Genomic DNA, 22,875 nt, shown 5'->3' on the forward strand with positions numbered 1-22,875 from the left:
ACAGAGGGTCTAATATGCTGGATAAATCCTCCTCTTAGTAAAGTCTGATGCCTCCCTGGGATCCAGGTTCCAGACAACTACAGGAAACTTCCTAGTCTTCCATCTGGGTGGCAGTGGAGCCACAACATCCCAGTCCAAGGGTCATCCAAGGAGACTCCAGCACCTTGGCTTGCTTGGTAAGGTAATGTGGAGCACACAATTTTTTCCTCTATCCTTCTGGTTGCTGACAAAAACGAGAAGAATCAGATGGACCAGTCCAGTTCATGGCTCTGTGGCTGGTGTCACTGCCAGGATTTTGGTTTCTTTGACAGTGGGATGGCCCATATGGCACCAGGCTTGCTGCCATCAGATGAGATCCACCTGTCCCAAAAGGAGAAGGGGTTCTTTGCTCAGGAGCAGCAAGGCTCATAGAGCTTTAAACTGGACATGCCAGGGAAGAGGGACAATATCAGGCTTGCCCATGACGAGCTGTGGGAGGATGCACCAAGGTTCAAGAGGCAGAGTGCTGGTGAGGGCCCTCAGACAAGTGGCTCTAGAGGTGTTGACCACATTGGAGAACATTGTAAATCTTACAGAGATGAGCCAGGGACACCTGGGATAATAAAAGCAATCAGGGAAACACCAGTGAAATACCTCAAAGGAAACAAGGGGTGCCCCTTTAAGAAGGTGACACAGCTGAGAGCCCAGCTGAAAGGCCTTTATACCAATGCACACAGCAAATGTGAGCTGGAAGCCATGTGCTGCTAGAAAGCTGTGACCCACTTGCCATTGCTGAAACTTGGGGGACAGATCCCATGACTGCAGTGTGGCTATCGAGATGGAAGCCTTGTGGTTGGTGTCACTGCAGGCCACTGACGAGGGGGAACCAACTGGTGAAGCCTTCCTGCTCCAGCTGTAGGAGCCATCACACTCACAGACTCTTACTCTGCTGGGGAACTTCAACCACCCTGACATCTACTGGGAAAGTAGCACAGCAAGCTGTAAGCAGTGCAGGAGACTCCTGGAATGCATGGAGGCCAAGGTAATAGACAGTTCTGACAGGGGGGATACGATGCTGACATGAGTGCAGTGAGCTAATCTGGGACATCAAGACTGGAGGCAGCCTGGGCCACAGTGACCATGCCATGGTGGAGTTCACACTCCTGAGGAACACGGGTCAGGCAGAGTAGAATCAGGACCCTGAGTTTTAGGGACAACAGGACCCCCTGGAAACTGCCCTCTGGAAAAAGGTAGCAGAACAGAGCTGGCAGATCCTTAAGGATGCTTTCCACAGAGTGTGAGAGCTCTTGATCCCCAGGAGCAAGAAATCAGGCAAGGAGGGCAAAAGGGTGGCATGGCTGAGTAGGGATCTGCTGGTTGAACAACAGGGCAAGAAGCAAATGAACAGGCAGAGGAAACAAGGACAGGTAACCTCGGGAAAGTATAGGGACGAGGTTTGGTTGTGTAGGCATGGGGTGAGGAAGGCCAAGGCACAGCTGGAACTGAACCTGGCAAGACTCAGAGAATAACAAGGACTTTTACATGTTTGTTAATCACAAAAGGAGGATCAAAGAAAGAAGCAAGGCCATGAAGCTGGTAACAGGGAATGAGGAGAAGGCTGAGGTACTCAACAAATTTTGCCTTAGTCTCCAAGGGAAACCTCTCTTCCACACCTTTTAAACGAATGGACAGCAGGATGGAAACAGAGGGAACAAAGTGATCCCCACTATCAGAAGAGATCAGGTTTGTGAGGAACCTGAGGAGTCTGAACATACGTAAGTCTATGGGACCGAACAAGACGCCTGCCAGGTTCCTGAGGGAATTAGCTGATGCAGCTGCCAAGATACTCTCCATGATATCCAAAAAGTCACAGTTAGGTCTATATAACTGGAAAAGGGGAAATGTACCCATCTTTAAAATGGGTAAAAAGAAGGACCCTGGGAACTATTGACCTGTCAGTCTGAGAACGTCATGGAGCAGATCCTCCTAGGAGCTGTGCTAAAGCACATGGAGAACAGGGAGGTGATTCAGGACAGCCAGAACAGCTTCACCGAGGAAAAATCCTGCCTGACCAACACAGTGGCCTTCTGTGATGGGGTGCATTCATCTGTGGACAAGGGAAGGACTACAGATGTCAGTTCTCTGGAACTCTCTACAGCCTTTGACAAGGCCACTATGTCCTTTCTGAATTGGAGAGATACAGATCTGGTGGGTGGACTGTTCTGTGAATAAGAAATTAGTTCAATGGTCACATCCAGAGGGTAGTGGTCAATGGCTCAATGCCCAGACAGAGGTATGATGAGTGATGTCTCTCAGGGGTCTCTATTGGTACCAATACTGTTTAGTATCTTTATCAATGACACATACATCAAAATCAATAAGTTTGCAGATGAGACCAAGCTGAGTGGTGCAGTTGACCTGAGGGACAAGATCCCATCCAGAGGGACTTTGACAGACTTGAGGGTTGGGCTCATGGAAACCTCATGAGGTTCAACAAGGCCAAATATAAGGTCCTACATATGTATTGAGGAAACTCCCAATATTTATAAAGGCTGGGGAACAAATGGCTCAAGAGCAGCCCTGCTGAGGACTTGGGGGTGCCGGTAGCTGGAAGCCTGGCCATGACCCAGCAATGTGCACTCGCAGCCAGAAAGCCAATTGTACCCTGGGTTGCATCAAAAGCAGCAGGGCCAGCAGGGCAAGGGAGGTGATTGTCCCCCTTTGCTCTGCTCTTGTGAGACCCTCCCTGGAGAACTCCTCCACTGGAGCATCCAGCTCTGGGGTGCCCAGCACAGGAAGGACAACACAGACCTGTTAAAGCAGGGCCAGAGGAGGGCCTGGAAGATTGATAAGAGGATGAAGTCAGCCTCCTATTAAAATAGGCTAAGAAAGTTGTTCAGCCTGGAAAAAAGGCTCCAGGGAGACCTTATTGAGGCCTTCCAGTACTTGATGGTGCTCTATAAGAAGGATGGGGAGAAACTTTTCAGCAGGAGCTGTTGCAATAGGAGAAGGGACAATGGTTTTAAACTGAAAAAGGGTTGATTTATACTAGCAATAAGAAGTTTTTAAAATGAGGGCGTTGAAACACTGGAACAGGTTACCCACAGAGATACAGGGCAGATACCCAACCCTGCAAACTTTCAGGATGGGGCTGGACAGGGCTTCAGGCAACCTCATCCAGCTGAAAATGTCCTTGCTCATTGCAGTGGCGTTGGAGTAGATGAGATTTAAACATCCCTTCCAAAACAAATTATTCTATGATCAGGATTTTTTTCCTATTTATGTTACTTTGCTTATATTAACAGTGCGTTTCAGTTACCATTAAAAATACCCTGTCAGCTTTTATTGTCAGTACCTTGAGTAATTTTGTCTCAGCAAACTGTGTCATGCCTCTGTTCACTCTGCACAGCACAGGAGCTTGTGCAGCTCTTTGGAGCTTCACAGGGAACAATTTAGGAACTGCTGACACTGTTTTCCATGTCGTACTGTAATGCTGAGCAAGCCAGAATTTCAGGATGAATAATTTATCAACTGCCTGTATTTATTCTGGATTGAACGGATTTCACTTTTGCTCAGAATACACAAGTCTGTTTCAGAGGGCAGTATGTACAAGGACTATGACCCAACAGTAAATCAATGCCCTACAGACACAAAACAACTCATGAGCATCAACAGTATTACAGCACACACCAACACATAGTTTTAAGGGATGTGAGCATCCTTTGAAGTAGCACAGGTCACAGTTTACACATGGAAAGCCAGTACAGGCAGCATGCTCCACATACCTTCCCCATCTACCCCTTCTGCAGTAGGAAGGAGGAGCTGCTGAGGGAGCAGGGGTTGTTTAGCCTAGAGAAAAGGAGGCTCAGGAGGGACCTTATTCTCTACAACTGCCTGAAAGGAGGCTGTAGCCAGGTGCAGGTCCATCTCCTCTCCCAAGCAAACAGCAACAGGACAAGAGGAAATGGCTTCAGGCTGTGCCAGGTGCAGTTCGTGTTGTACATCAGGAAGAGTTTCTTCACTGAACGGGTGGTTATGCATTGGAATGGGCTGCTCAGGCAAGCGTGGACTCACCAGCCCTGGCAGTGTTCAAGAAACAACAGGACATGGCCTTTAGTGCTATGGTTGCCAAGGTTTAGTGTTCAGTCAAAGCTTGGACTTGATGATCTTGGTGGTCTTTCCCAGACTTAATGATTTTGATTCAGTGATCCTGTCTCTTCTTTCCACTACAAGCAAGTTTTCCTACTCCTGCACTATGTGAACATCTACAAACTCACCACTGTGTAGCTACTTCTCTTCCTCCCTCTGCTCTCTCCAGCAGCTGCAGCTGCACTAGTCCTGGAACAGAGTGATAACCACATCACACAACTCGTATCACCTTGTGCCCACAACAATTACCTAATGGCACATTATTGCCATTAAATATTGCAGTGTAGAAATCCTTTGAATTAACCTCTTCAGAGTTACAAAAAAGATAACTCAAAAGTTGCATCAAACATGCCTGCATTCTGCTGCTCTCAGATTCTGAATCATGTCTGGGACAAAACCTTGCATGTTGCTTTATTTATGATATATAGGTGTAGAGAATGAAAATCAGGATTCTTACAGACCACCTGCTGCATGCTGCAGCTTAGCACTAGGTGCTGTTGGATTCCACTTTTGGCCATTTTACCTATGGGCATTACTCACTCACTGCCAACTTTACTCTTCTTAGTCTCAGCTGACTTAAGAACTGCTTTTTTCACGACTTCTTCTCCACCACCCAACATCCCTTTGTATCCATGAGAAAATAACTGCAGTCAGGGACAGAACACAGCTTGAAATTCTGCCCTGCAACTCTTCTCTGGGGCAGAGCCAATGGCACACCACCAGTGGAGCAGGCAACCCTACTAAAGAGCAGCTCATCAGTATCTCAGTCAGAAGCCCAGTCCTGTGCTGCCCTGCATCCCAACAATCCCACTCTGATATTTCAAAGCCCTTCCTCTTGTCCTGAGGATGAGGCACGGAGCCATTTCATGGTCGTATTTTCAGGCTGATACTTCTTACACACACACAACATTTGTCTCTCCCCCAGCAATTTCTGGTGACTGCTACCTCCATCATCAAGACACTTAACCAGGCACTGAATTCAGGACTGAAGAAGGAAAAAACTCCTTACATATATATGTAAGTTTAAGCAGATAAATCAGAATTTAACAAAACTCTTTAACCAGAGACACACAACAAAAATAATCTACAGATATAACTTTATTTACGTAAGCTGAAGATGTGTATTTGGCTCAGGACTTTTTATCCATGATTTTAAAGAGACTGACTGCAAATAATATAAAAAAATAAAAAATGTAAAATTAATCAATATTTTCAAAAGTGTCACAAATTTTGAAAACACTTGTATAAATTCTGCAAACTTTGTGTACCCTTAAAGGGGCATAATTTAGTTATCATATATAATGATATTTGAAAATATTAGTACTTTATCCTAAAGTTTCAACATAGACATATTCATGGTGAGTGTAATTTCAAGAGGGTATCAAAAGTGATCATGGTTAGAAAAATATACATACTTTTGCTTCTGGAAAAGAAAAAGTAATTTGAAATATCCATCAAATAAAATACTAAATAAAGTCTCTCCACAGATTTTTTCACAGTCCAAGATAAAATGTATATTTATACACAGCTTATGCAATCTGTCATTTTCAAGGTAGAGTCACAGTTTCACCAGGACAGAAGAACAAAACCTGTTACTGCTCTCCAGAATGTTGGCTGCACTCCTGTGTGATTGTTCAGGCCAAAAGCCAAAAGAGCAGAGCCATACAGTGATACCCAAACCAATCATAAGAAAGGTAGAGAAAATGCAGATGCACAGGAGCAAAGGAAATCACACTGATAACGAGAACATTGAGAGGAGTAGTGACCAATAGGAATAGACATGAACTCTTTAGTAGCATGCAGTAATTCCCACAGGAAAAATAATCCCACCACACTCCAAGTATTAAAAGGACACTTTCATGGTGCTTTTCGTTGATTTTCAGAAGTATTATTAAAAATTACTTCACTGTCTAGGGGAAATAGCCTGGGCTCAATTTGTTTCAGTGGATAGTTTGTTGTTGTGCTTCAGGTCATGGCAGTGCTAAACTTCAATTGCACACACACCAAGCAAAACAACCCCAAACTTGAAGGGTTTTGAAAGGAAATGAGAAAGGAAGAAATTTTCAAAAACATGTGCTTTCACTACCTGAGTGCATTGCAGTAGCCAAAGAAGCAAGATTTGGTTATTACTTTTTAAAATGAATTGTGGTGTAAAGAAGGAGTTCAGAAGAGCAACATGGCACTTGCAACAGTAACTGAAATTAAATATATAGTGACACATCAAGATGTGACATCCTTTACAGTGTCCTTTTAAGTGTCAACAGACCAGTATCTCAGCCACAACTGAAACTGAACAGATGCAAATCCTATAACCAAATCAAGAAAGTTACAGTATTTCACAGTAATAAAGTCTATGGAACTACTGAACAGAAAAAAGCATGAAGGATAATAGCAGCATATGGTTTACAGTTTTCACTTCTCAGTTTATTCATATTAGTGGTGCATTCAGCAATGCATAAAGCAAGGAAAGAAATTCTGTCAAAACTGGCAATTATCTACCACGTCAACACTTAATTATGGTCCTTGTAAACAGCTAACTCCTTTTTGAACTTAAATTGCAAAGAAAAGAATATTTACATATAATATATATGTATATAACCACAAAACCAAAATTAAGTTAAAACCTTATCAAGGAAATTGCATTTTGAGGAGAACATAACACAATATTAAATAGTACATGTCCAAAGATTTTGAAGGCATTGGGATTTTCATGCTTTCTTCCTCCAGTCATTTTTCCCTGGATTTTAATAGACTAAATACTTCATTTCAGAGTAAATAAGTGGAAATATTATAGAGCAGCTCCGGTAAAGAATAGCTCCACTACTGAAAATTGCTCGAGGCGTGGTGATCCAGGATTCTGACTTAAAGCAAAAATAAACAGCATACAAGGCCACAGCAAAGAAGTGGCCAATCAGTACCATTGGTTTAGGAGATAACCTGCATTGAAAATAAACAGATAAAACTAGTAAATAAAGAGTCAGAAAGAACTGAAAAATTTCCATTTTACAAATACAGATCTCCATTCAAGATCACACATCCCCTTCTGACTTAGGCAGATCTGGCCCTGCCAACTTAACTGAAAAATACAAATTTGGTTCTCTTGGGCTGCTCCACCCTCCACTACTACATTCCCTTCTACAGCACAGCCAACATACACTGCTGCTTTCTCTTCATTTCCAGTACTCTTTGTCTACCTTATCTTCCCCCAGAAGAATATTTTAAACAGGCTTTTCAGTTTTAGCTCTCAGTCCAAAAGGAGAGAAATATAAAAGCACATATTCTCCTGTGTTCAGAGTAAGAGGATTTACTAGGCATCCACAAGTTTCTGAGGGATCATTCAAACACCCCTCATAGCTAGAGATTTCCCTGTTCCTTACAGCTTTTTATGGCAGGCCTCACTCAACACTGTGCCACCTACACAAGGGCCACCAGCTTTTAGTGGGGGAGGGGAGGGAGAGTCAGCAGTTAAAGACAGGTTCTAATAAAGCTCCAAACTTTAGTATAAACTTGAAATTTAGGCTCATGTGGGCCACCCTCCCTCTGTTGAGCTGCCTGATGGGGAGCACAGCAGATCTCACAATAACCACTGCCAGCACAGTGAACTTACACTGAGAGCAATCCAACAGGGCCTGAGACACATTCTCCTCCAAGTCTGAAGTAATGGAAACAGGCTTTCTTCAGCTGATGCAAGGAATCTACAAAATTAATTAAAATTAATGAATCATATATAATCAACACACAGAGTAAACATTTTTCTGCATACCCAATACTGATATTAAACCTAGGACTTTGGTAGCTGTTGTTCTGTTCAATTCAGCTGGACTTCACGCTGCTTTTATTTCCACAAAGAATAGTCTTACAAAATATCTACATATTTTTGTATTAACTGACTATTTTCTTTATTTTGGAGTTTTTCTTTGGTTTGTTATTTAGCCCTAACTCCAGACCTGCCTCCACATTGCTCAAACTGTCTAAAAAAACTAGGCAGAGAACACAAGAAAACTTATTAAAATTCTTTAACTGATATATTTTAATATATATATATACATATAAAGATATATCTATACAGACATGGACATCCCCTTCCAGGTCATTTTTATCTACCAAGCTGTAATTAATCAGAGGTTATATTTAAGATATATTTACCATCTGTGGCAGCAAAGAGTTCATAAAGTGCCTGGGCAAGAACATTCACTACAAAAGAATGAGATTTTTTTCTTGACCAGTAAAATGTTCTTTTTGCCTGGAAAAAAAAAAAAAAAAGGAAAAAAAAGAGAAATATTTCTGTCAGTAAATACAATGAAACATTCAAAATATTCCCAAAGAGGTGGCAAGAGTCATGCTCATGGACATGTAGAAGGATTTAGTGAAATGCTAGATTGATTCCAATTAGGATTAATTAGGTCATTAAGCAATGAAACTCGTTTTCTGAACTCGTTGAACCAGTTCTCCAGGCTCCCCTTACCTTAAATACAGGGAGAAAAAGTTAGTTCCAGAGCAAGTTTCATCTCATTCTACAGTAGTACCTGGGATACTTTAAGCTGAAACTTGAAGGATAACGCTCAGCTAGTTCCCTCAGTTGACTGGTAATGAATACGAAATGCCTGGAAGCCTGAGGTGACTGGATGAGATGAAAGTGTCTGCACGTGGTCAGGTAAGTCCTGAACTGTCCTGACATTCAGGGTTCCTCTAAGTGCTTCTCAATTTTCAATTACACTTTTTTAATCATCTACTTGTAGTCTACAATTATACTACAAATATACTACTAATTTAGCTAAGTCAATATGCCTAATCCCATTAAAAGCAGTAAACAAATAAATTAAAGGATCTTATTATCTACACATCAGAATGTTGGGACTAAGTATCACTGGAAAAATAAACCTTTAAAAATAAAATGAACACTGATGGTGCAGATCCTGGGAAAGAAGGATCCCTTCTAATTCACTACTCAGATTAATGTAGCAAGAGCCCAGTGGAGAGTGAGATGTCTCTTTAAAGACTGGGTACACAAGCTCATTATCATGCAAGTTCCACTTACACAAGTGTAATGATTCCAACTCACCACATTTAGGATCAATCTGGCTAAAAATACCCTATCAAAATGGGAATATCAGGTTATCCTAGCAAAGCATCCTGACCAGACACACCAATCTCCCTAAGTAAAACACAGCAGGTCAGTGTGCAAAGTTTTGAAATAGCCTCTTGCCACACAGCACAGCAGTTACAGACCACAGCTCCACTGGTGAATGCCTGATATCTGATTATTCTAGACAAAGCTTTGAAAACTGCTATGCCTCACCAATAACTTACTTTTTCCTGCTTTGCATAAAACTTAGAAGTGTGTCACTAAATCAGAGACTGTCTAAAATAAGTCCAAAATAAAGAATCACCTTAAGAACATCAGAATCTTCATAAAGGTCTGGGATATCCTGGAGCAAACTTCTCCATATTTTAACATCATTTAAAACAACACTCATTCCTCCACCAGTTAGAGGATGTCTTATGTTATATGCATCTCCTAAAAGAAGAACACCTGGGTAGAAGAGAAAAAGCAATAGGATAATGCACAACCGTCATGGAATCTTAAAACTGAAATCCTCTATAAAAACCACCAAACTTACTAAGAATTCATTCTCACCAGAACATAAGAGGTATAACAACTAGAAATTAAAAAACAAAACCCACAAAGTATGTCTTTAAATTAAAAGGCTTAAAACAGCATTAAGATACTCAAGGTCAAACTATTTTTCCCCTATAGGTATGCATGTTCATGTGTCAAAGAACACACTTTTTACGTTAATTTCTTTAATTTTTAATCATTTTTTTCTTAGAAAGACCCCACTTGTATAAGCTTGAGCAACTGAGTAAATTAAACTTACAGATAAAGCAGGCATTGATTTAACATCTAAAGTCAATGTAAACATTCCAGTTAAATTTTGCCCATAGTACATATTTTCAACATTTTTTTTTTTAGGAGATTTAAGAGACAGTTGCACTGAACAACAAATATACATCTAAGACAAAAAAGTCCTATGACCCAGAAGATGCTTATAATGCCTTTTTTCTTCCTTTTATTTCATAATACCCACCTTTCTTGTTTACAGCTGAAGGAGGCAAGAAACTGGCTGGCATAGTCCTTAAACGATCATTCTGAACTGCTATTAAGAATGGTTCCTTTAAATGATCTGCAACAACCAAATACTTTAGTTACAGTACTTAGACAAAGACACAAGTAATTTGCACACAATCCATTTTAATCTCTTTTTAGAGATATCAGTCATAGAATGGTGTGGGTTGGAATGGGACCTTGAAGATCATGTAGGGCCAACCCTCCTGCCAAGGGCAGAGACACTTCTGCTAGACCAGAATGCTCAGAGCCCCATCCAACCCGGCCTTGAACATCTCCAGGGCTGCGGCAGCCACAGCTTCCCTGAGCAACCTGTTTTAGTGCCTCACCACCCTCACAGTCAACAATTTGTTCCTAATATCTAATCTAAACCTACTCTCCAATGAAGCCCGTTCCCCCTTGTCCTGTCACTGATGCCCTTGTCAATAGTCCTGCTCACTTTTTCTTGCAGATTCCCTTCAGGTACTGAAAGGCCACAATCAGGTCCCCCCAAAGCCCCAGAGCTTTATAAAATCCTTCTGAATCGCTGACCTCACAGATATGAGCTGAGCAAACCCGTGTACATTGTCTGGTGTGGAACCAAAGAAGAGTTAATGGTTCCTGAAACAGTGACTGCACACACGGAAAAAGCCACACAGTTCTAGGAATTAAAGGAAATGTGTCTCTCTTTTTTGACATATTTAAATTTTTGACAGTTCTCTACAAGTCTTTCCAGACTTACCTGGTAGTTGTGGATGAATGGTCTCAATCATGTACTCTTTCAAATTTTTTGGCATTTCCCCTCGAATATCAACAAGGACCCGAGTTTCAGTTGAAGAAATCTTATAGATTAGCACTGGACTCGTTTTAGCTAAAACAAGTTCAGCATAATTAGCTTTAAACTGTGATGCATCCTTAAAAAGGAAAGAAGGGGAAGAAAGATTGAGGCTCATTAATGAAAGGGTATTAAACATCAGACATACAAAATAATTTTCTAAAGCACTTTTAAATAAAATCCCATATCATATTAAGTTTGTGTTATTATTCTCTTAAAAGAAGTGTTTTCAAAAAGAAAATTCTGAATTTCAGTGTAGCAACAATTCTTTTGCCAATACATTTTAGTACTTACTAGAATCACTAACTTATCCATTTCATTTGAATACCTCACCAATATTTAATATATGCCATTGAAAATCTGTAAAGTTACCAATGTAGTGGTTTTCAGTAAGATCATTTTGTTGTCTTTTCATAAAGAAAGTGGTGGGAGGGAAAGAAATCCACTAGTCTAAATATAATTACTTGGAGACACCAACTGAAGAAGAATCATAGAGCCTTATATAATGAGGTCTTGAAGGAGATTACCAAAAGTAGACAAACTTGGGCAGTGCTAACAAGATTAGAGACCAAAAAGTACTGAAGTTCCTACCAGTCAGTGTTCCCAGTCTAGTGAAAATTCTGTTAGCTTTGGTTCATTCTCCCCTCATTATTTTTGCTGTTAATGCATCACTTAATGCAGCAGACACAGAGTGAAAGATCCAGACAGAATTTTTACCTGGATTCTCCAACCACCCAGCTATCAACCCAGATTCCCAGCTCAAAACCAGGACACCACCTTCTCTCTTGAAGCTTATAGATTCTGAAGGCAGTATGTACCTGATTACAAGGTACCCCACCTCCAGGCAGGAGCACAAACCTACCTTCAGAACACCTATGTCCAGGGAAACAATTAAACAATTTTACTGGTTGGGTTCCAGGTTTACAATGCTGCCTACCTCTGATCCAGAGCTTAGTGCTAAGTAAGACATAGCACTAATATAAAGTAGTACTATGTGTGCTGTAAGATGCTGAAACGTTTTTTCTTGAAACGTTTTTTCTTGAAATAAAAATTCCATGAACTGGTTTAGTGAGCCCAGAGCTCAGCTTAACATAGTCATGCTGAATCGCAGCCCATTTTCTTAACACTTCCTTGTTCAACTGTATGCTTAAGGTTAACCCTGTACTCTTAAAATCAGAAAGCTAACTTTTAACAACAATATTTACTTTAAAAAACAAAGCCAAAGCAGGCTCAGAGATAAATCTGTTTTAAGAGTTGAAAATCTGATCTGTAACTATACCTAATATATTAAGTCTGACCCAGTAAGAAGTTCAACTATCCTAGAGCTGGGACTGAACATGCATCAACACTTTAAGAGTTAAAATCATAGAACAAATTTCCAAGCACTTCAAAGGGACACAGAAACTGACAGAACAGCAGGATAAATACTTAAAAGCACAGTTCTAATTGATTCTGTTGGAAAAGGAAATGAACAACAACATAGTGAAATTCAGACCCACATTAAGAAGCAGTAGCATAGTGGTTTATATGGTATTATACATAAAAGTTACCTTCAAAACGCAACCAACAAAATGGGATGAAACAGTAACTTTGTTGGATACCAAGTTTTTCCTGAATTTGGAGAAAAGTCCATCAGCTACAACTGTAAGTGGAGCATGAAGTTCCTGCAGCATAAATTAAAAATAAAGATATGACACTGTTAATTTTGCTTCAGAACAATGAGAAGCAATTCCCAAGATCTTCTCTGCAATTCTAAATTAGACGCTTTAACAAACAATAAACATCTAAGAAGATCACAGGCCATATTAACATGTATATTAGGTAAAAATTGTGGGGTTTGCCTTCCTTGCATTCATACTTATCAGTTACACAAGCTGATCTAACAATATACTCCAGCCTTTTCAGGTTTGCATTCAGAAAACACAGCTATGGGAGCTGTGTAGAAACTTGGATTAAAAAAATGCAATAAAGAGGTAAAGAGGAGTATTTGCTCCCTTCAGACTGTAATGCTCTTCAGAAGAAAAAAACAAACAAACAAACAAACAAAACCAAAAAAAAACCAAAACAAAAAAACCCAAAACCACCAAAGATTTTCAAATTAAAGAACTATGCATAAGCAATTTAAAAAAGCCAAATCAAAGCTATTCAGCTAAGAGCTTCCTAGATGTAAAAACACACAGGTTTTTATTCAGCTAAGAGCTTCCTAGCTGTAAAAACTCACAGGTAGGGAAACACAGTAAACAGAAAGGTTTAATGGAAATTTCTTATATACCAGATTTCTAAAATCAAAGGAGATCTCAGCCGGCAAATGAAACAGCTCTTTCCAGCCACAGAACTTCAGCATTCAGAGCAAAACATGAATTTGTTCATCCCCAGTATACAGACAGGAAACTTAAGGCCTTTGGAACAACACCCAGATTTTCAGGAAAGATGCAGACTAGAACACTGCTCACCCTACTGTTGGTCAAGTAACTCACACTTAAAATTACAGCAACTACATCGATAAGTGTGTGAAGCTTAAAAACAGAACTCAAAACAAAATATGCACATTCCCCTTCTACCCCGCAAACAAAATAAAAAAACCCCACCCTTCTATGTTGCTGGATGATAAAGCCAATTGAATTTGGGAAATAAACCCCAACAAACACCCTTCCCCCTGCAAAACATCCTTCTCCTCCCCAAACTCCCTGTGTTTCCCATATGCATGATTCAGTGGTTTATTCTCCTATGTGGATTTCCTAATACAGTTTCATTCATGTTACATGACAGGTAAGCCAGACCAAGAAACACAGCTTGGAACTCCTCCTCCAGCTACCTCAAGAGGGGTGAAGGATGTTGTTACTTCTCTGCTCGCTTGCAGCACGTAACCATCAAGTGGGCTGAAATGGCACTTGCCTGAGGACACTCTAAGCCTGCTCACTCCCCTACAGCTTTGGCAAGTACTTTTAAAAGGCTCTCTCCTATATGGTTCTATGCCACCAGTCCCATTTCTCAGTGACTGAGAGATGGAAAGATGCTATTAATACTCCTCAGAGCAGGATCTTCCAGCTACTCAGGAACTTTCTCCATCTAGTATGGAGAGGAGCAGGGCATAGGCAGGAGATTCCCATCTTTCCCATCAGAGTATATCTACATAACTTTAGGCAACAAAGGAACTTCAAAATCCACAAAGAAGATTACAACTTTGGTTTTCCTGGAGAATAGGCAGCGTATCCAGAACTTCAGTACAGGGGTTTTACCCAGACTGGTTTTCCCTAAGCTTTTTAAGTTCACAGTTTCACAGTTTTCGTACTTTCACAGTTTTCATACAGTTTCACATTTAGCCAGCAGTTTAGCATTAAAATATGCCAAAATTATCCAAGAAAGAACCAGACAGAGCTTTCACTATGAATAGGTAACTTTTTCATTTTCAGTCCCTCACTAGATGGTGGGAGTACATGTAGAAATGCAGATCACTACACACGGCCAAAGCACAAATCTTAATTCATCAGTTTTTTCACCAGGAACTCTCAAAAGATTTTAAACTCCAGACATATGAATAATGAAACAAATAATGAACTGAATTCTCCAGAGAAACTGAAAGCAGAAGCTTCATAAGAAGTTATAACAAGAATTCTCATATTCCCAGACTGTATGCACTAGAAAATAATCTCCCTTTATTAAATCTTTTGCTTTCTCGATAACTACATTATTTTTGTACCAGTGCTCTGAAATAAAAGCTTTTATAAAATTATATATATATAAAGCAATTTTCTCAACTGTTTAACCAAGACTGTAACAGGAAACTCTTGCCTTAGTGTCTCCAGTTTCTTTGTCTTTGTACTGAACACCCACAACGCAGTCATCTTCCTCAAGTAACTGTAACACAGTCCCTTCAATGAATTTTGCACTGAAACGAAACAGAAGGGTTAAAACAGAAGAGGATTCATGATGTCAGCATTTCAAGGCACTAGACACAGAATGAAAACCAAGTTTTCAACAATGTTGTCTCTGCCAATATGGTTTACATTTTGCAGAAGGGCTCTTGAACACTTTCTGAAGCTACATTAAATGTCAAAAAGTGTTGGTCATAAATTTCACTTTTACACTACATTTGGTTTGATACCTGAATATTCTAAAAACCATAGAGTTCATCATAAACACTCTACCAGTTAGTAGAGTCCCCATATGTGCCCCATGGCCCTGTGAGAGATGCTGAGAGTTTCACACCTAATGGTCAGAAATCAAGGAGATGACTGAGTCATCCCTGCTAAAAGCTGGGAATGGCTGATAGTACAGGTGAGACCTAACTCCCAGAAGAATTAAAGACCAGGATCAGGAGCACTTAAACCCCTAACTACAGAAAAGTCAGGCACATAATTCTCAGAGCAGTCCAAACTAACCTAACCTGTTTAGGACACAGATATCTAGCTTGTAACCTCAGGAATTCAGGATAGAGTTTTGGTTTTTTTTCTATTTCTGCTTTTGAAGTTCTGCTAACACACGTTGGAGTGGAGCACCTCTTGCTTCCATCTGCCAACAAGAGCTATTTTGAGTTCAGAAATTAAATCTCTGTAAACTTATATTCTTTGTTGGGTCTGAGCTGTTAGACCTGATCATGGCACTTTAGACTTAGCAGCTTGAAATGGGACACTGTCTCTCTCATAAATATTCCATATCCAAATGGAATTCCACAATTGTAGGACTGAGCTGAAGGTGTATGTGAGAATACAACAGCTTGCTATTTTAGGCTCTTAGAAGGAATACAAGCAGTTCAATTAATGGTTTTTTTTTCCTGGCATCCAGCACAGACATTTCAGAGCAGACTGTGAGTGGCCTAATTTGCCAGGCAACAAGCATGTTGGTTGTATCAAAATATGAGTGGTTATGAGTGAGCACACAACAGAAAGCTCAACAGCAAGGAACTGCAGCAGCATGCCAGGGAATCAGTGTCATGCAGATTCTGTCAACTCTTGCGTTTCTTTTACAGCTCTCATTTCAATTACCTAAGTGCTCACTTTTTTTTCTCATTCTCATCCACTATAAGTGAGTTTATAATTACATATAATTAGTCTATTATTATAAAATAACGATGCCCTACCCCTTTCTGCTGCAAAAAGAACTTTACTTATCTGAAATATATTCATACGGCCTAGTGCTTATAAAAAGGATATACTTATCAGTAATAATTATCCCCTATATCTTCAAAAGCTTTGTAATAAAACCCAAAATCTCCTGGCACTATTAAGAGTTCTTGATCTTTCACTGCACTTAAACATGCAGCTTCTATGCCACAAATTAAATGGCAAGCAAACATACACAAAATAAACATTCAAGAGTGCGTGGAAAATGGGAAAGAATTTAATTCAAGTCACAAACGTGATTTTTGCAAGTTTTTGCTTCAACTACTGAGTATAGCTACCAGAGTTTGCCCACAAGTTGAGCACTTAGATGCCCAAATTTCACTGCATTTAGAGCCTCAACAAGGCTTTAGCTTTCAGAGCTAGTCAACACATTCACCATTAATTTTAACTGTACTACAGAGCTGCTATCTTTAGTGCCATTTTTAGTAATCCATGAGATATAAAAATATGAAAGGAGAAAGCAATTTTCCAGCTCAGAGTAAAGATGTAAGGTAAAAATGTGATAATGCATATGTCCCTTGTAAAGGCAACATATGATAGTCTTAGGGGATATTATGATATTTTTAGGGGAAAAAATATTTAGAGGGGAAAAATGACAACACAAAAAAAAAATACCACACAGAAAGCAGCACCAAGAATCTAGTCTATTTCAGTAGAAGTTTACTTCTCATCTCTTTAATAGAAGAAAGAAAGCAGTTAAGAGAAAACACTAAATTTTTCTTTTCATTATGAATAGAAGTTGTCTTCAAGATTCTGAAACATACAAGTTATTAACTGGAAAGAGCTACTTCCATCTAGTGCTTCTTTTTAGTTACTTTGGCTCATTTCTTGTTGTCAAAAAAGAAAACAAAACTACATACAAATATAAACCTTTGATTTCTATCATCACTGATAACATCAGTGGAAAAGCCACATGCTACTGCCCAGTACAGGATGGTTGGACTACATGGTCATCCCTTCTAACCCAGACTATTCTGTGGTCTAAGAAATCGTGTCAGATTTGCCACTCATGCCTTGGCCAAAGAAGTTCTGTGTACTACTCACCAAGAAGAGGTCACTACTTTTGATAAAATGCCAAACCCAAGAATCAGCAGAAGAGAATCAACCCTTCACCTGTGAACTGTTCTCTCACACAGATGGGCAAACACCTTGCCTAATATTCAAAGCCCATACTTCCCTAAAGATGAGGTTGCCCCAAAGGGTTATATATACGATGTATACGATGTATACGATGTATACGATATCATCTATATCATCTATATCATCTATATCATCTATATCATCTATATCATCTATATCATCTATATCATCTATATCATCTATATCATCTATATCATCTATATCATCTATATGATGTGTATGTAACTTATGAACTTGTCTGCAGAGAGCAGAATGAGTAACTAAAGCTGTTACTTTCATTCTTGTTCATCACAGCCCTCTGTGTTGGGAAATGGCTAAGGAATCCCATGGAAATGATGGGAACAATGCTTCTGAATCTCTGGATCCCAGCTGTGCTGTGCACAACGTGACTCACTTGGGCTCTGCCATAGCTGCCCTTCGGAGGCCCATGATAAAGCGGCCGTGGTGAAAGGATCTTCCACTGGCCACGCGTCCGTCTTCGGATGTCGGGTAAGGAATCTCAACCTCCAGCTTGCTCTCTATGTCGTGAATTATGTAACCATTTACTACTTGTGAGTCAATACCTTCTACCGTATCTGCAAGATATAAGCCAACAGATGGGTTAAAACAAGTCTTTAAGAAAGCCTAATTATTTATTAAAGGCATTTCTTTACATAGGGTCCAATTTTCTTCAGCACAATACACATGTTGAAAGAAGAGTATTTTCAAAACAGCAAACTGGAAATATACAAGTGATTTTAATTCAAATGTTAAATGCAGATAACATTTTTCTTAATTTTTCCTGTAGGCATGTTTTTCCCAAATACATTGTTGAGTATAGTAGCACCTTGTGTTACAGATGTATTTACACATTGAAATGTACCCACCTTCAAGACCCAAGTCTCGAAGAGCATTAAATCCTCCAGGCTGCAGCAATTCTCCAACTATCCTGTCAGGTTCTTTCAGATCTCTTTCTATCACAGTCACTTTCCTTCCATCTCTTGAAAGCACCGTGGCCAAGGAAGAACCAAGAACTCCTGATCCCACAATGATAATTTCTGGATCATACTGGGGTGACAATGCTGTATTTGGAGCGGTCTCTGTCAGATACACATCTGAGCAGTTCACTTCTCTTTTACCCTTTAGAAAACAAAGCCAACAAAGTTACACGTGCCAATGGATCTGTACCATAACCTTGTCAAGAGGGCTGACTTTGGAGTAGCCCTACTCTGAGCCAGGGTACTGAGGGTGCAATGGTAGTTGGAAGGCATCTTGCAGTTTAGTTTTGTCCAAAATTGAATCTGTCATACTCTACAAGGCAACACAAGCAAAAGAAGAAGAGAAAACAAAAACCAACACCGCTGCAAACAAAATCAAGACCCTGGCTTAAACGTGCCCTGCTGATCAAAGACAAACCACAAAAAAAACTGTCAGAGAGATTGAAAGCTGCTATAAAAGCAGTAGGATAAGGCTGTTCCATATCCTTATCCTATAAAGTAAGACTGATACCTTCATGCTAGTGAATCACTCCAGCATGGAGGCCTTAGCAATGAAATTTTATTAGATTTACTGGAAAATGTATTTCTCTGGAAAACATACTCCTTTTTAATTATACTCTAAATGAATCTATCTAACTAACAAAATAGCATCTTACAGTAATATACAGAATGGAAAAGTGTCAGCAGAAGTAGCTGCCTCAGAAATGCTTTTAAGAAATCGTTCTGAAATGAAAAGTCACCTAACATCTAAAAGTATAAGCAAAATCACCACTCATTTTCATTTAAAGCTGTTAAGAATTCACATATATTGGACTGGACATCAGTTAATACAGAGACCCGTATCTTAAACAGCTGTGTTATAGAACCTTCCCAACAGCACCTAATTACATACACTTCCAAGTGAAAAATAATTTTAAGGGCAACTCCAGTGCAAAGCTGCAAATCATTTCCCCAGCTGGTAGATGAGAGATTCAGTTCAGTCTTTCACAAATGCCTCAGCACTGCAGTGCTGACATTGGTAAAAATACGATTGCATCAGTGAAACACACTAACACCAGAGTTTCTAGTAGCCTAGTGCATGTTTGTATCTACAGTGCAACAAGAGAGTGCAAAACTATGTGAATTCAGGTAACACAAGAAATGGGTAAAGGCAGGCTTTAAGAGAAAAACAAAATAAAAATCAAAAACCTTTGCCTTGCACCCAAAATTAGTTTCATGTTGTTCTGTGCGAGGGGTCAGTGCTCATGTGAAAATGCCCAGAAGTACACAGGAAAGTAGCCAAATAGTGCTGAGCACAGAGGTACTGGACATCTATGTCCAGTTCTTAGTCTTGGATGGCAGGACTCCAGCTAAACTCCAGACACCACCTACAGCTCTCCACTTGTCCCACAGCAAGGCTCATGCAGGGCTCAAGGGAACACACTGACTAGCTGAGCAGGTCCTGTATCTATTGTACAAGCAATGGGTCAGCAATCATTTCCCAGTAACTCTATCTGCAGTTTTATAAACAAATGTGTTTTATCCATAAATACTAGTAAGCTCATCAGAGTTACAGAGTGGCAGAGGTTGGAGACGCTTTCTGGGCATCATGAGGTCCCAAGCCCCTGTTCAAGCAGAGTCAGAGCAGGCTGGCCCGGGCCCTGTTTTGGATGCCTCCAAGGATGGGATCTTTCACCTCTCTGGGAAACGTTGCAGTGCTCAGTCAACCTGGCAGCAAATAGTGATTCCTGGTGCTCAGAGCAAACACCCTCTGTTTCAGTGTGTGCTCATCACCCCTCATCCCGTCACCAGGCACGGATGGAAAACGCCTTGGCGCAGCCTCCTGTGCACCCTCCCTTCAGGTATTTACATACAGCCTGCTCTCCTCCCGCTGGACAGTCACCCAGCCTTTCCTCATAGGAGACACTCTCCAGTCCTTCATCTCTACAAAAGACTGGCAACAACTGACAAGATATTTTTCTGCCACTATAATAATACTCCAAATCTTTCTTAAAACATACTTGTTTTGATGCTAGAAAACCCCTGGTCTACTACTTCACTAAGTTTCACTTTTTCTTTTGCCAACCAAAATTAACACAAAGTATGACAAATGAAGCATCCACCATCTAAAGACAAACCCTGTTCACCTCTTTCCCCTCACCAGGATAGAGGGTCAGTGGTCAGAGGGAAGAGAAGCGAGACCTTGCACCCCATGTGCCACGCCTGAATTCAACTTACCTTTCTGGATTTGGGTTGTTCAACTTGTTGAGATCTCGGGGTGGGTTTGGCCCAGAAGAAGCCAACCAGCGGCAAAGCGGAAAGCAAATCAGAGAGCACCCCCAGGTGTGACTTCTGCTTCTGCTGCTGCCTGGGGCCCCTGAAGTGGTACCTGTAGGACAGCACCAAGCCGAGCGAGAAAAACACCAGCACGGAGAGCAGCACCTCCTTATTAGCGTAAGTCATGAGGTCTCCACACTTTTTATACACGTAAATGAAGGAGGCGATACCCAGAAAGGTCCACATTATGAGCGTCACTGATCCCAGTTGTTGCTCCAAAGCTTCACCGCAGATGGATGCTGCCGAAAATAGGGTTTGGTGGAAGGGATGAAAAAATGTAGCAATAGAAAAGCGACTACTTCCTCTCCAATGGAAGGTGGGGAGATTTCAATGGAAAAACAAGGAGCTCTAGAAGAGGAACAAGCCCCACCTCTCCAGGTTGCCACAGGAGCCTAGACAGAGGTTCCAACACCGGAAAAAAAGAATATAAAAAACGTCTTCTCAAAAATCCCCTCCCGGACACGCGATGCCGGAGGAGCTGGAGCTCGTCCCACCGACCTCTGAGTCACCCCTCCGCCCTGCCCAGCCCCGCTCGGTGCCGGGACTGCGCTCCGCTGGCGCCGGCGATGCGGCCGGAGCCCTCACGCCCGGGGATGAGGCAGCGGCGCCGCGCGGGGCGGGGGGAGGATGGTGAACGCCCAGGGGGGCGCGGCTGATGCTCTGCTCTACCTGCCCTCACCGGGGCACCCCGCAGCCGCCTCACGGAGAGATGCGGTGCCGCTGCCTCCCTCCTTGACCCGGTCCCGGCGCCGGGCGGCGCCTCGCGGCAGGAACGGGGGGTGTGGCAGGGAACGAGGGGCAGTAGGCGCGAATGGCGAGGGCGGCCGCGGGAGGGGCGGCCCCGCGGCCATGCTAATGAGTAACGGCCGCCACCGCCCCGCGGGCACCGCGCGCCCGTGCCTCAGCGGCGCCGGCCAATCGGCGACGCTATGCCGAGATGGCGCTATGACCGCTGACCAATCAGAGCGCCGCGAGGGCGGGGCTTGGGCCCGCCGGGCGATGTGACGCGCAGGGCGGGGCGGGGTTGCCGCGGTGACGGGTGAGGGGCGGGGCCGCTGAGGGCGCTCGGTAGGGCGAGGGCGGCGGGCGGCAGCGCTGCTGCGCTCCCTGCTCGGGGAGCACGGAAGAAAACAGCACCCATCGGAGAAATGAGAGAACCATGGAGGGGTTTGGGTTGTAAGCGATATTGGAAGGTTGGACAGCGACACCTTCCACTAGACCAGGTTGCTCAAAGCCCCATCGAACCTAGCCTTGAACACTCTCAGAATCAGGCATCCACAGTTTCTCTGGGCAGCCTGTTCCGGTGCCTCACCACTCTCACAGTAAAGAATTTTGTACTAATATCTAATCTAAATCTAGTCTCCTTTAGTTTGAAGCCATTCCTCCTTGTCCTGTCACTCCATGCTCTTGTGAAAGGTCGCTCTCTGGCTCTGTTGTAGCTCCTTTACATACTGGGAGGTGCTGTAAGGTCTCCACAGTCTTCTTCTCCGGGCTGAACAACTCCATCACTCTTGGCCAGTCTTCATAAGAGAGGTGCTACATCTCCTGTGATAAACTTTGAGGCTCTCTTCTGGACTCATTCAAAGGGATCCATGTGTGCCTTGTGTTGGGCTCCCCACAACTCTCCAGGTGAGGTCTCACCAGAGCAGAGCAGAGGAGCAGAGTCCCTTCCCTCACCCTGCTGGGCACATTGCTTTCGATGCAGCCCAGGATTAACCTTTCCTCTTTTAGTGTTGAACTCCTCAAGGACATTAACCTGTGGTCCTCTCATTTCTCCAATAGGGACTTTTCCTGGGCTACGTACTTCTTGCGATGCAACAATATCAAACATGTCTGTCTATCACAGCATAACAATATTTAAAAGTGAGGAACCTGTGAAACACGACAAGACTTCAGCAGAAACTGGTGAAAGAATAATCAAAACCAGTCACACTCACATGGAACTAAAGGAAATGAGATCTTCACAGTGGTAAAATGGAGTAGATTTTGAAGAGGGGAGAAACATCTGGTAGCTTCTCAGTAAGATGAGATTAAACCAGTCTGACGCTTTTGAATAAATCCAGGTGAAACTGAAAGCCATAAAGAGATGGGGTTTTGGTTCATTCATCACATCCATCAGTTCAAAAGTGAAGATCCTGTGAGCTAAAGAGGTCAAACATAGGTTTTTCTAATTGGTAATAATATGGGTCTCATCCAACAATGATGGTTATTCCCTCAACATTGAAACAAATTCTGGTGCAGCTGTAGCAT

At 41.8% G+C, this 22,875-nt stretch overlaps 1 protein-coding gene across 1 annotated transcript; it reads right to left on the reverse strand.

Annotated features, from left to right (window-relative positions):
- Positions 1–5,208: 5,208 nt before the first annotated feature.
- On the reverse strand, positions 5,209–21,385 carry SQLE (squalene epoxidase). The gene is made up of 11 exons (XM_063413466.1): positions 20,527–21,385; positions 18,199–18,451; positions 17,727–17,907; positions 14,862–14,958; positions 12,620–12,733; positions 10,977–11,148; positions 10,218–10,313; positions 9,519–9,661; positions 8,275–8,371; positions 7,736–7,823; positions 5,209–7,065 (listed from the first exon to the last, which is right to left on the reverse strand). The coding sequence occupies exons 1-11, from the start codon at positions 20,809–20,811 to the stop codon at positions 6,873–6,875; spliced, it is 1,719 nt and encodes a 572-aa protein (XP_063269536.1). The 5' UTR covers positions 20,812–21,385; the 3' UTR covers positions 5,209–6,872.
- Positions 21,386–22,875: the final 1,490 nt, after the last annotated feature.

Source organism: Prinia subflava, chromosome 1 (assembly GCF_021018805.1).
Source record: "Prinia subflava isolate CZ2003 ecotype Zambia chromosome 1, Cam_Psub_1.2, whole genome shotgun sequence".
In the NCBI taxonomy this organism is placed as follows: Eukaryota; Metazoa; Chordata; class Aves; order Passeriformes; family Cisticolidae; genus Prinia; species Prinia subflava.

Bases quoted from the DNA above. Each gene is read 5' to 3' on its own strand.
- SQLE (XM_063413466.1), bottom strand. From the start codon at position 20,811: ATGTGGACCTTTCTGGGTATCGCCTCCTTCATTTACGTGTATAAAAAG. The intron at 14,959-17,726 runs GTGAGTCACGTT...GTTTCGTTTCAG, and splicing joins GCAGCTATGGCAGAGCCCAA to TGCAAAATTCATTGAAGGGA. The intron at 8,372-9,518 runs GTGATTCTTTAT...TTTTTTTTCCAG, and splicing joins AAGATTCTGATGTTCTTAAG to GCAAAAAGAACATTTTACTG.